The following is a 13,479-nucleotide window of genomic DNA, read 5'->3' as shown; positions in this document are numbered from 1 at the left end:
ATGCCATTTATGAAAATGGTTTCCCATATATAGTTATGATATATTTAGAAGAGTAATGATATAGCCACAAACTATTTTACAACATTTTTATAAATTATTAATATAACAAATTCTTATTAGTTCTAATATGGGTCTACTATTAATATCACATTTATGTTTACCAATAATTATTTGAAAATTACCAAAATCACATTAACAGTTTGTAAAAATATTGTAAAATAGTTTGTCTTTGTAACATTACTCATATTTAGAAATCCTATAAAAGGATATGACATTGGTACAAAAGAGAAACAAATCATGAAAATCTTTTATCATTAAATGCATTTTCTTTGAGAGCACTCTTGTTAAATTTTCCTAGCATCTCCATCTAGAGGCTTGAGCATCAAAAGAAATATATGGTGTACGTTTTGGGAGTAGAAACTATTTTCTCTCATAAAAAGTAGTAGGTAAACAAAATCATGGGTAGACAAGCTCTGTCCAAAATTCCAGTCATAGATTTCTCAAGTGAGAACTTGAAGCCTGGCACAAGTTCTTGGCTCTCAACACGCAAAGCTGTTTGCCATGCACTAGAAGAACAAGGTTGTTTCGTTGCAGAAATTGGCGACAGGATTTCTTTGGAGCTCCATAACAAAATCTTTGGCACAATACGAGAGTTGTTTGAGCTCCCCACAGAAACCAAGATGCAAAACACACATGACAAGCCTTACCGTGGCTACATCAGTGTTGGTTCAGCCCATGAAAGCATGGGGATTGATAAGGCAACGTGCCTAGGAGAAAGCCAGAAGTTCACAAATCTCATGTGGTCTAATGGGAATGATCATTTCTGGTATGGCTCGATCTTCTTTTTTCCATTATATATAAATATACCAATTATCTTATGCAGTTAAATTTACATTTTATGAGAGGAAATCGTATCAATATTTTGTTTGGAGGAAGAGTTTTGAGGTGGAATCTTAAATTTATAATTGAGGAATTCTCAATGTTAACCCCTTGTTTGGATTAACAAGAGAATTAATTAAACATTCCATTGAAATTTTGACTTTATAAAATGTTTTCAAGCATCCAAAATTACAAATTCTAAGTTCAAATGAGAAATCTTCTCAAAAAAAAAAAAAAAAATCAAATGAGAAAGATCTCATTAACAAAAGAAATTAAAAGTGTATAAAAAGAAAAAGAAGATGATAAAATTTAATCAAAAAAAGATTAAGATTGAAAAAGAAGAAGCATATTCTCTATTAATTATTTCCCTCCATTAAAAAAACCAAACACTATTCAGTTTAATCCTCATCTATACCAAAAACCGATTAGCATCTTGGTCGGATGATAAAGATCACAATCATCAGAAGCAGACACTATAAGTTAAAACTTTATAATAAACAAAAATCAAACATTAATCTTAAAATTTTGAGATCAACTATGAATCTTAACAAATTAGTCGGGATTGGTGAAAATGTAATCAACTATTCAACTATGCTTAATATGATCATTTGTGCGACTACTTTTTTGATCCATCTTTTTGTTCTCTCTTAAATAGTGAAGGAGCTAATTTGTACGCAAAAATAATGGCAGAACTTGATCAAATGGTGACAAGAATGGTGTTTGAAAACTATGGTGTTGAGAAATACTATGACTCAAACATTGCATCAACTGGGTATGTTATCCGATTTGGAAAATACAAAGAATATCAGAATTATAATCCTAAGAAGGGCTTTCCTACTCACACGGACAAGTCCTTCACCAGCATAGTGCAGCAGCACCGTGTTAATGCTTTTGAGGTACAGACCAGGGATGGTGAGTGGATTGGCTTAGATCCTAAACCTTCATCCTTTTTGTACATGGTTGGTGATGCATTTCAGGTATGTCACTGCCTCTATTTTACAAAAATATATGTTTGTTTTTGTTTTCTGTTTTAATTATTTAATTTAATTTAATGTGAGACAGTGATGAGATTAAAAATAGAAGTGCAAGTCTTCATAGTGAAAAAAAAGATCATTATTAAGTTATTATGCACGATCTGAAATAGAAGTAAAAGTTTTCATAGTGAAAAAAGATCGTTATTAGTAAGTTATTATGCACGTTGAGTCTTTATGTAACGTAAGAGTGAGACTTACCCTTATATGATAAGAAAGTATAATGTCTTGAGTGCATGGGTCATTTAACGAGATCTATGGTTAAAGTGCTAGAGTTTTTATTCAAATTTGTGTTTTATTCAAAATTTTTTTTATCCATTTTATTAATTTATCTCACATAAGAAAGGGACTCACCCTTATGTATTGGAGAGTGTAATACATCAGGTACACTAAATCATTTTACTATATCTAAGATTTAAACATTAGTTGGTAAAGTTAGTGATAGTTGAATAAGAAATTTTGGATTCAATCTTCACCTACACTAAAAACTGATTGATGTCTTAGTCTGATGATAAAAAGCTATCATCAAAAGCGGATGCCATAGATTGAAACTCTATCTCAAAAAAAAAGAGTTAAATTGTTAGGGTTTTTGGTTCAAATTTGTGTTTCATTCAATATATGTTCTTTTTATTAACTTCTCAAACACAATTAATTGCAAAAAAAAAAAAAAAAAAATTGTATAAAATTCTCCATCAAGCTGGCTCAATTAAAACCCAATAGAAAAAAAAAAAAAAAAAAATTCTAAAATACTCTTGCTGTACTAAAAAGAATAAACTACAAATCTGAAGTTCTGAATTGAAACTCAAGAAAATCTCTCTTAATTTCCCTTTACAAATTTTTCTTCTATTTTAAAGTGATGAGTGCATATGATATATATTTTACTGTACGGACCACAAATGGGCTGTCTATGGGCTGGATGGTCCAACGGTCCAGCCCAACCAAGCATAAAATTTCGGGCATAGACCCAGAATATTTTTTTTGGGAGGAACGGCATAGACCTAGATTTTGCCTTGTATATTTGGGCTGGGCCAATTTTGTTGATAGTGTAAGATTTTGGGTTGGACTTGAACTCAATATATTGACCAGGCCTAGTTTGAGCTAATATACTTTGTTTTTCAGCAAAACTACGTAATTATTATTTTATTTTATTTTTTGAAAAGAACGGTGGGATTATTTGATTCTTAAATAAAATGTGATTTAAGATATTAGTTTAGGAATCCTTAACAATATCAATTTTTTTTTTTTGAGAACCTTAATAATATGATGATGATATATAGATTAGAACTTGTTTTTAAGGTTTATATATGTATTTTGGATAATTTGATAGTTTACAATAGGAGATGGAGATTTGAACCTGGATATTTTTATTGGAAACACCAAAATGTATCAATTGAGTTACGAGGCTATTGATTTATATATAAAGTTATAAACATAGTATTGCATTATTTTTGTTGGTTGAAATAGGTTATTAAAAAAAAAAAAGTTTTAGCCCATGGGTTGGGCTACGTAATGGTGGTAACTCTCTCCTTTAACCCTCCGAAGCCTAGACCCAAGCTGGAGAGGTGTTTCATGGGACTGGGCTTTAATTGAAACATTTCAAAAATCAATCTTGAATACATCTCTTTCAATTTGTCTTAAATAATTTGTTTGAGATTCGCTTATTTTACTGAAATTGAAATTTTTTTATTGAAAGTATTATAGATAAAAGTAAAAATTAGTTAAAATAGTATAATGAGACTCATAAATAGTACCAAAAAGTGCAGTAAGACTCATAAATAGTAGTAAAAATAAGCTGAATAGTAAAATAAGTTGGCAAAATTAATCATATTAAACAGACATATAAATTTATAAATTTATAGGCATTTGTTAAAGCAAACACCGAAAAAATACTCAGCTGCTACTATAAGTACAAATTTGCAGCTACAGATGCACCCGATCATTATCAATAAGAGTTCCTACCTCTTGTATATGTTACTAGCTAGACCAACAACATCCCAAGTTTTGTTACATTTCTTCTATTGCTAGTTAACACCTTCAATTATCTATATTCTATAATCTATAAACTATAATCAACATAAAAGTAGAAGTGTTGAATTTAATTTTGCAAAACTCTTGTTGTGCTACCTTATCAACCACATCATCAATCCCTTTTTTTTTTGGTGGCAATATTAAATATACAGAAATATTAATACCTTCAATTGATATTACAATTTACAATTTTTTTTCTTCTATAAAAAACACTTTACAAGTTAGCATAAGTCACAATAATACCAATTGATATCACAGCTATTCAGTTATTAACTTGACAAATCCAAGAATGCCAATAATATTTCAACAAATCCAAGCATAAGCCGTATAAAGTCACAACAATGCCAATAATATTTCAACAATTTGGTTACTAACTTTACAAATCCAAGCATAAGCCACATAAACAACAATAGTGCCGTTATTTTTCATATGGTATTTTAATGAAATGCCTTTTAAATTCCCTTATAAAAATCTTGGAGCTACCACCATAATTTAGCTTAAACTCTCTCTCTCTCTCTCTCTCTCTCTCTCTCTTTTGGGTATAAAAACACTAACATAACCGCTTCTACAATATTTAAGACTTTCCATGAAATATAATTCTTATTGACAAAAATAGAAAAGACTTACCATTGCAAAATTGCAGCTTTCCTTTCTTTTCTATTTTTTTTAGAAGAAAATGTAGCTTTCCTTTAGTAAGATAGAGACATGCTTCCCATGATAAAAGATTGAAAAGAAATTGTCGTTTTTTTATTATTTTTTTTTATAGGAAATTGTCGTTATATACTTGGTATGTTTAATACTACAATATTTAAGCTTTTTTTTTTTTTTTGGTTTCATATGATAAATAAACATCATTGTATTTCAATATGCAATGAAAAATTATTCTAGAATTGTTATCTAACAAACTAACCTTGTAAAAGTTCTGTATTATGTTTGAGCTTGACACAATACTTAGCTATATGTATTTCAATTTACTTACAATAGTCTCTCTCTATTTCTTATATTTTGTTTCTCCTCTGGTAAGATTATTAGTTCTACTTTTTTTTTCTTCGCTAATGGTTCTTTTGTTAATGAGTTGCTGTATAATTTGCTATGTTAAAGATATAGTGCTACCATACTAAAATTGATAGTACGTTTGTAATACTATATTGTCCACATAGAAAATTTGCAGAGACAATTAAATAAATATTAACAAAAAGAATCATTAGTAAAGGAAAAAAAAGTAGAAATAATAAAAAATGCACCAAAGAGAACAAATATAAGAAATAGAGAGAGTTTTTGTTAACCAAAAAAAATAAGAAATAGAGAGTGTTGTCAGCAAATTGAAATACATAGTCAGCAAGTCTTTAATATCATAGAAGTGATTTTGTTAATGCTTTTATACAAAAAGAGAGTTTAAATTAAATTATGGTGGTTTTGTCAATTGTGGCTTATGCTTGGATTTGTATAGCAATTGGCTGATGTGGTTTGTGCTTGGATTTGTAAAGTCAGTAACCGGATAGTTGTAACATCAACTAGCATAATTGTGCCTCATGCAGATTTGTAAAGTTAGCAGCCAAATAGGTGTAAAAACAAACTGAAATTATTGTGGCTTATGCTTGGATTTGAAAGAAGATAATAATATATATTTTTATATTTAATATTGCCAAAAAATAAAAGAAAGGAAAGATCGATAGGAAAAAAGGTTGATGACGTGGTTGATTAGCTAGCGCAATAGGAGTTTGCAAAATTAAATACAACTAGTCGCTAACCCGTGCTATGCACGGGAACCTACCTATTTATGTGATAAACTAAAATGATTTTATAAAATTTTAAATTGATTAAGAAACTACATTATTGCATGAATTTCTCTTGTATAACTTCAATTTGTGTTACAATTTGATAAAGAAGTCATTGTTTGAACCTATAAAGTAATAAGTTTTAAATTTTAATGGGTCTAAACTTTAAACAATGAAAAAAAAAATCACATGTTAGGTTGTGTTCCTAGCAACCTTGAAAGAAAAAGGAAAGGGGAAAAAAATCATGAAATACCATCAAGCAATAAGTTTTAATGGGTTTAAACTACAAACAATGAACAAAAATAATCATAAACAATCATAGGTGCAGAGTTTGGTTACCAAGATCAGATGGTTGTAAAACACAACCTTTCAACATTGATTTAGGGTTATGCAGAAGGCAACATAAATGACAGAAAATTGTTTTTACGTTGTCTGCTATGCCAATCATCTAAATATATTAATTCCAAAAAATATTAAATAAAATAATTCCTAGAATTATATGAGATAATTAAGAAGAACATCAAGACATTGCGTGGATGTTATTTGTGGACGGCTGTCTATCACTGCAATTCATAGACTTTGTTGTTAATAAGACAATCGAGTTCAAAGCTAAAAGCGATTAGGTGGCCTTCGTACTTCAGGATTTGTTCTCGTTGAAGAATCAACTTGCTTCCTACTATGGCTTCAATTTGATATGTGTGTTTTCTTTGTGAAAATTTGAGTGAGTATGAAGGGTTTCAACCTTGGCAGAAGTTTATATTTGTGAGAATTTTTGTTATAGAATTTTAGTTGAAATAGAATTTTCAAGCTTTTGAAACATATATCTAATAGAGTTTTATTTAAAGAAGTTTATATTTGTGAAAATTTTTGTTATAGAATTTTAGTTGAAATAGAATTTTCTAAAAAGAATCTAAAATAAAAAGCAAAAGAAAAAGAAAATAGTGAAGTTTATATTTGTGAAAATTTTTGTTATAGAATTTTAGTTGAAATAGAATTTTCTAAAAAGAATCTAAAATAAAAAGAAAAAGAAAAAGAAAATAGTGATGACGTGGAAAATTATGGGAGCTTCAAAAGCATAGAATTTTCTAAAAAGAATCTAAAATAAAAAGAAAAAGAAAAAGAAAATAGTGAAGTTTATATTTGTGAAAATTTTTGTTATAGAATTTTAGTTGAAATAGAATTTTCTAAAAAGAATCTAAAATAAAAAGAAAAAGAAAAAGAAAATAGTGATGACGTGGAAAATTGTGGGAGCTTCAAAAGCTTCGGTTTTATATATATATATATAGATAATTCTATTATTATATATAGTATAAAATATAGATGGATATCATGATTTGATTTAAGTTTTTGTTAGTATTTAGTTGTTTTTGATTATTATATAAAGTATAGAATATAGATGGGTATGATTTTATTTAAGTTTTTGTTAGTAATATTTAGTTGTTTTTGAAAGTAGGTATTTGAGTTTCAAACAATATTTGGATACATACATACATATATACATATATATATATATATATATACACACACATATATATTTCAATGTACGTACCAACTCTTTGACTGATTGCCTAATACAAAACAATTACATTTATAGACTACATTAATTAAAATTATTGCTCAGAAAAAAATAAAAATAAAGGAAGAGCTTGTGTTTAGTGTCCAGTGGAATTAGACACTGGATACAAAAAAAATTATATATTATATCATATTTCAAATTAAAATATATTCTCAAGTATCGAGTGAGTTTGCAACTAATTTAATTTCAACTACTATATATAATCATTATTAACATTTTTTATTTTATTTTTATACAAGATAGAAATTCTACTTTAGTCTAATTTAAGTGTATATGTGTGTGAAACTCTATCCCGGATACTTGAAATCCGGCCCTTACTTTCCACACCCCACAAGTACTTATATTTGTGAAGTGACCATTGCATGGTGGTCATCATTAACATTTTTAGGGTTGTATAATTTGCATGGTGTAGGCATGGAGTAATGACAGGTTACAGCCTTGCAAGCATAGAGTCATGATGAATGGAAACAAGACAATACATTTGCTTGGGCTCTTTACATTCAACGAAGGGACAATACATGTACCGGAAGAGCTGGTTGATGATGAACACCCTTTACAGTATGAACCATTTGATCACATTGATTATGTTAGATCAGAAGAAGGTCAGGGAGCTGAGAATCCTATCAAAGTTTATTGTGGTGTTAATTGACATCTTTTGCCCCAAAGAATTTTATTGTTTTCCATGTCTGATATGCACAGTTTGAAACAACTGACAAATGGATATTCCTAATCTATTATACAATGAATAAAAAATTATGTTTATTTCATGGGTTGGCTTTCTTCCAAGTTATAGGAAGTCCTTTATTTACCTGGAATAAACCATGCCATGAAATATGTTATACGGGAACTTGATGGTTACATGTATTTTATTTCAAAGCTCTTGGGCCATTTAATGGCCTATTTGGATAGAGGGGGGAAGAAGGGGGGAATGGAGGGGAGTAGAGTAGAGTTGGCTAAAAATAAGTTAATTTTGTACTAAATCTACTATACTCCCCTTCCCTCCCCCTCAATCCAAACGGACCATTATAGTAACCCTCTGATTGTTGGTGTGCTAGACCATAGTCATTTATTTGAAAGCTAGTTACTTCACAAATAAAAGTCATGTCTCATGATAATTTGTAAAAAAAACTCTCTTGTCGTAATCCACTGATCTCCAATGTTGGAAGCTATTCATCTCTCTCTCTTACAAAACATTTGCTCTCATGATGATCCCAAGTCTATTTGTTTGATGATAAATAATAAGAAATATAAAAAATTCGAGTTGCTGAAGCTGAAACAACCACTTTCAAAGTAACAGAAAGAAAAGTAATAACTAGAGTGGACATCTATTGGATTAGGATTTTCATTTGTGAATTTGTCTTTACAAGATGTGTTCAACTAAAAACATTTGGTGATTCCCATCATGTCATTATCAAGGACTAATAGACATCTTATGATTAAGGGTGAGTTTGGTTCAACTTTTTGTAAAAGTACATAATAAAAAAGTTGAGTTTTCAAACAGTGCATAATGAAAAAGTGCATTTTCAAAAAGCTGAATGTTTGGTAAAAGCTGTTAAAAAGTGCTTTTTGAAAAAACTGAGTGTTTAGCTAACGCTTATAAAAGTAGCGGTTTGAGTTGTAAATTACCAAAAAGGACAATATATATAAGAGCATCTCCAACAAGTTAGGCAAATTTTTGTATTGTTTGACATTTACCTTTTGCCTACCCACTTTTTTAATCAAATTTTTTTTTTCTATTCATTCTCAACAATTATATTTTTCAACAAAAAATATTACATCCACAATATTTTTTGCAATACTTTCACAAGAATCATAACAAAATCTTATATGGAAAGTTGTTACTAGTTCTAATTTGAACTCACCACTGAAATTATATTTTTACCTACCAATATTAGCTAATTACTTAAAATTTATTGTGAAAATATTATGGTATTATTTTTAAATTGTGATTTCTTATTCTTTGCCTTTTATTTCATCTATACGTTTCCTTTGTTTTTTTTCTTGCATTTTGTCCACCACACACGTATACCCATCATTAGTACATCCTCTCCTTTTTTTTCTTTACTTCCACTTGATTCCTGAAGCTACCTCACTCTTTTTTTTTTTTTTTTTTTTTTTTCTTTACTTCCACTTGATTTCAAAAGCTCCCTCACTCTTTCTCCAACTCTCTCATTTTCTTCTCTCTCTCTCTCTTTTTATTTTTTATCTAGCTCTCTCTGTGATACGTCTCACATAATTTTGCTTGCCTTTTGGTGTCATTATCTTCATACACACACAAACACGCATGGAGAGAAAGGAGAAATCGCCTTTGCTCCACCACATCGCCACCGCTGCTCCTCCTCCTCATTGTAGAGTGCATGCAACCAAGGGTCATATCAGCTTCTATTTTTTTTTCCTTGTTCTTGATTAGTTGTTGTTTCTAATTTTAGATTTGTCAAATCGAATTCTATTTTTTTTTTCTTGATCATTTATTGTTGTTATATATATATATATATATTTTTTTTTTCTGTTCTTGATCTGCTGTTGTTGTTTTGATTTTAGATTTGTTGTTTAAATTATATCAGTTTTATGAGAGACAAATTTTTTTTGCTTTTATTGTAGTGAGCTTTAGGCTTGAGAACTGATGAGGACTTTTTATCAGGGTAATTTGGTAATTGATTAACCAACCCAACGGATAGTTCCAACGCGCATGCGCTTTTTGTTTTATGGACCTCCAGCGCTCCATAAGTTTTGTGCGTTCTCAGCGCGTTTTTAGTCTTGGCCCAAAACGCACAAGTTGCTCCAGGTTTTGCAGAAACGTGCGTTTCAACTCCTCAAAGCTGAAACAAACGCACACTAAAAAAAGAAAAAGAAAAAAAAGAAGAGTACAAATATTCTCAAGGCATCAAGTTAAGTTAGGTTGATTCAGGTTTGATATTGAAACTTATTTCAAATAGTTAGAGCATTTGCAGCAGTGTAACTATAATGCTAAAATTTAGCTCCACAAACACAAAAACCTTGCTGCAGCAGTGGAGCTAAATCTAAAAAATTTAGCTCCATTGCTACAGTGCACATCTATAAATAGATGTGCACTGTTCATAACATCTAAAAGAAAAAAAATATTATTTTATTAAATTTCTCTCTCCTCTTCTATTAAAAAAATATTTTTTCCTTTTCTTTCTTTTCTCTCTCTCTCTCTCTCTCTCTCCGGCTTCTCTTCTTTCTTCCTCTTTCCTTCTCATTTTTTTTTTCTCTCCCTCGTCTACTCTCTGCTTCACCATCGCCGATCTTCATCATTTTGGATCTTCATCGTCGCCGATCTTCATCATTGATCTTCATCGTCGTCGCCCAGTTGCCGTCCCACACCGTTGACCCATCTCGCCTTCATCGAACTCAAGCACGCCACGGACCCATCGAAGCTCTATGCTCAGTCAAGGCGGCTGTAAAACGACGCCATGATCGGCGACGGCGGGAATTCTGGGTTCATGGGTTTTGGATTGCTGGGTTTGTGGGTTTTTGGGTGTTTGATTTTTTTTTTTTTTTTGTTGGGTTTGGTTGTGATTGTGGATTGTGGTTGAAATGGCGGTTTGGTGGCTATGTTGGTGGTGGTTTGGTAGCTGTGGTTGTGGTTGCCGTGGGTTGTGTTGGTGGTTGTGGTTGTGTTAGTGGTTTGTTTTTTTTTTTTTTTTTTTTTTTTTTTTTTTTTTTTTCTTGCTGTGGGCTGTGTTGGGTTATGGTTGTGGCTATGTTGGTGGTGGTCACATGAAGGTTGTTGCCGTGGGCTGTGGTTGTCATATGAAGGTTGTTGCTGGTGGAGTGTGTGGCTGTGATAATTGTGTGTAGTGAATATATTATTTTATTGTAGTGAGATGAATTATTTTATTATAGTAGTTATATTATTTTATTGTAATATTTATATTATTTTATTGTGTTGAAAACTAAAATAGATCCACTGCTGCAGCATGTGTGTAGGTAAAATAGATAAAGTAACTTTTGGTGGAGCTAAAAAGCTAAATTTTTAGCTCTACTGCTGTGGATGCTCTTACAACAAGTATGAGAATTTGAGCCATGAATATCTTCGTTGGAAAAATCAAAATGTGCCAGTTGAAATATAAGACCATTGACAATATATTTTTGTATTTTAGGACTTGGTTTTTGTAGAGTTAGAACATGAGGCCAAATTGTGTAAATTGAAACAATTTATTGAATACTGAAATTAAGTAGTTGAATTAAAGTCCAATTTTTATTATGCCTAAAAATGGCCTAACCTAATGTTGGTTTGAGAAATTTTCAATTTGAGGAATTCAAGTTGGGTTGAAAAGTACCACAAACGTAACCCAAATTGACTCAGTATTTTAAGTTAAAATAAAATATATAGGAGTGTGTGACATGCAAACATGTATATATATAAGATTTTAAATTATAGTATTTCAAATTATATATGGTTATATGGAAAAAAAAAAATATTGTACATTTCGTTTATCATACATGTAGTTGGGTACCTATATCTTTATCATATAGCAAATAATAGCTAGTCGAGATTCTCTGTCTTTTGGTTGTTGCACCTGTCTAAGCTAGACAATAGGCCTATATCAACCCCAATCTGTCCAAACTATTACGGATTTGTTAAGGGTTCTAAATAATAAATTGAATCTGCATTGAAATTTGATGGTTTTTTTAATTTTTAGACTACCTTTATAGTTTCTGATGGCTGATTAACTTATGACTTAGAGTATTGAAAGAGTTAATTTGGAGTTTGGTACTGTTAAAGAATTAATGTTTACATAAATGTGCAGCTGGATTTCTGAATTTTAATTTGCTAGGCTTACATCAAATTGGCTATTTTGGGCCAATAAGAGGTTGTAGGTTTAGTACGGAGAAGAGAATAGGTAGATTGTGATGCTATAGGTTAGGGTCATGAGTAAATGATAAGTTTTAAATTTTAATAGTGAATTAAATGCCAAGGTTGCTGCAAATACAACTGATTTGTATTAATACATGAGTGTTTTTTTTTTTTTTTTTTTTTTTTGAGATAAGAGATAGAACTTTATTGAAAATAACCAAACAATTTACAAGTAAAAAGTATACCCTGTTCAGCCACAGCCAAAACAGGGGAACAGAATACCAATTAACATCAAAAACAAAAAAAAATCCAGTCAAGCCGAAAGTTTTTTTGTTTGTTTTTTTTTATTTTTTATTTTTTTATTTTTTACATGAGTGTTATTTGTAGGCCAATCTGCTCAATTTGGATAACCATGAAGAATATGATATTAGTGAACATAAAAAATTATGTTCTGCACCGTACAGAAGTTGAAGGTTTAATTGTAATATATATATATATATATATATTTTTTTTTTTTTCTTCTTTGAGGAAAAGTTTAATTGTAATCGGTACATAAGGATTCATTAAAAATTTGAATATAATGTTGAAGGTGTTATAATATATAAAATTGAAGGTGAAGAATACGATATAGAAGTTGAAGGTCTTATTTGAATTTTTTTTTTTTTTTTTTTTGGGTTTAGTGTTATAATTTTCCATTTATTTCAATTTGAGACGTTTTTCTCTTCTATCCAATTAAATTATATGCATAGTAATTTTTATTTTGGACATAGAAAATATGTTCATTAAAATAAAAACAAAAGGCATTACAAACAAATGTGAAGAGAAAACAATTCAATCACCAACCTAAATAAATAAATAAATAATTCATTAAAAAGAAAAAAAAAGGATTAGATTAAAAATCACATTTTTTTAAAATAATTCAAAAATAAAGAAGAAGAGATTTGAAAAAAGAAAAAGAAAAAAAAAGTGAGATTAGAATTTAGAAGAAAGGAAACCTGTGTCGTTATTTTTCATATATAATTTTTATTTTGCAAATCTAATTTATAAATAGATAAAGCAATTTGGAAATCAGTAGGAGAGGGACTCTATTTTTTAGACAATATTTTAGTGGGAGTTAGAGTTGCATTTTTACTGGATTGTTCTTTAATTTTGTCTCTATTTAAACATAGGAGTGTAAGGGCATTTTTGAACTAAAGAAATGAGGAGAAAGCCCTTTAAATAGTAGTATAGATGATGTATTGAGAATAAAGATTCCATTAAATTTGAATCTAAGTTCAACGTGCTATTTGCTGGGTGTTATGTGAAGTTAAAGGTTTGAAGGTGAAGAATATGATATTGATTTTTTTTTTTTTTTTGAGAAGAATA

At 29.8% G+C, this 13,479-nt stretch overlaps 1 protein-coding gene across 1 annotated transcript; it reads left to right on the top strand.

Annotated features, from left to right (window-relative positions):
• Positions 1–458: 458 nt before the first annotated feature.
• LOC115965060 (2-oxoglutarate-dependent dioxygenase AOP3-like) lies at positions 459–8,059 on the top strand. The gene is made up of 3 exons (XM_031084264.1): positions 459–826; positions 1,535–1,856; positions 7,705–8,059. Exons 1-3 carry the CDS (start codon positions 459–461, stop codon positions 7,939–7,941), a joined length of 927 nt encoding a protein of 308 aa, XP_030940124.1. The 3' UTR covers positions 7,942–8,059.
• The last annotated feature ends 5,420 nt before the right edge of the window (positions 8,060–13,479 follow it).

Source organism: Quercus lobata, chromosome 10 (assembly GCF_001633185.2).
Source record: "Quercus lobata isolate SW786 chromosome 10, ValleyOak3.0 Primary Assembly, whole genome shotgun sequence".
Classification (NCBI taxonomy): Eukaryota; Viridiplantae; Streptophyta; class Magnoliopsida; order Fagales; family Fagaceae; genus Quercus; species Quercus lobata.
The sequence above is the reverse complement of the archived record's forward strand: the minus strand, read 5'-3'. Positions and strand labels throughout refer to the sequence as shown.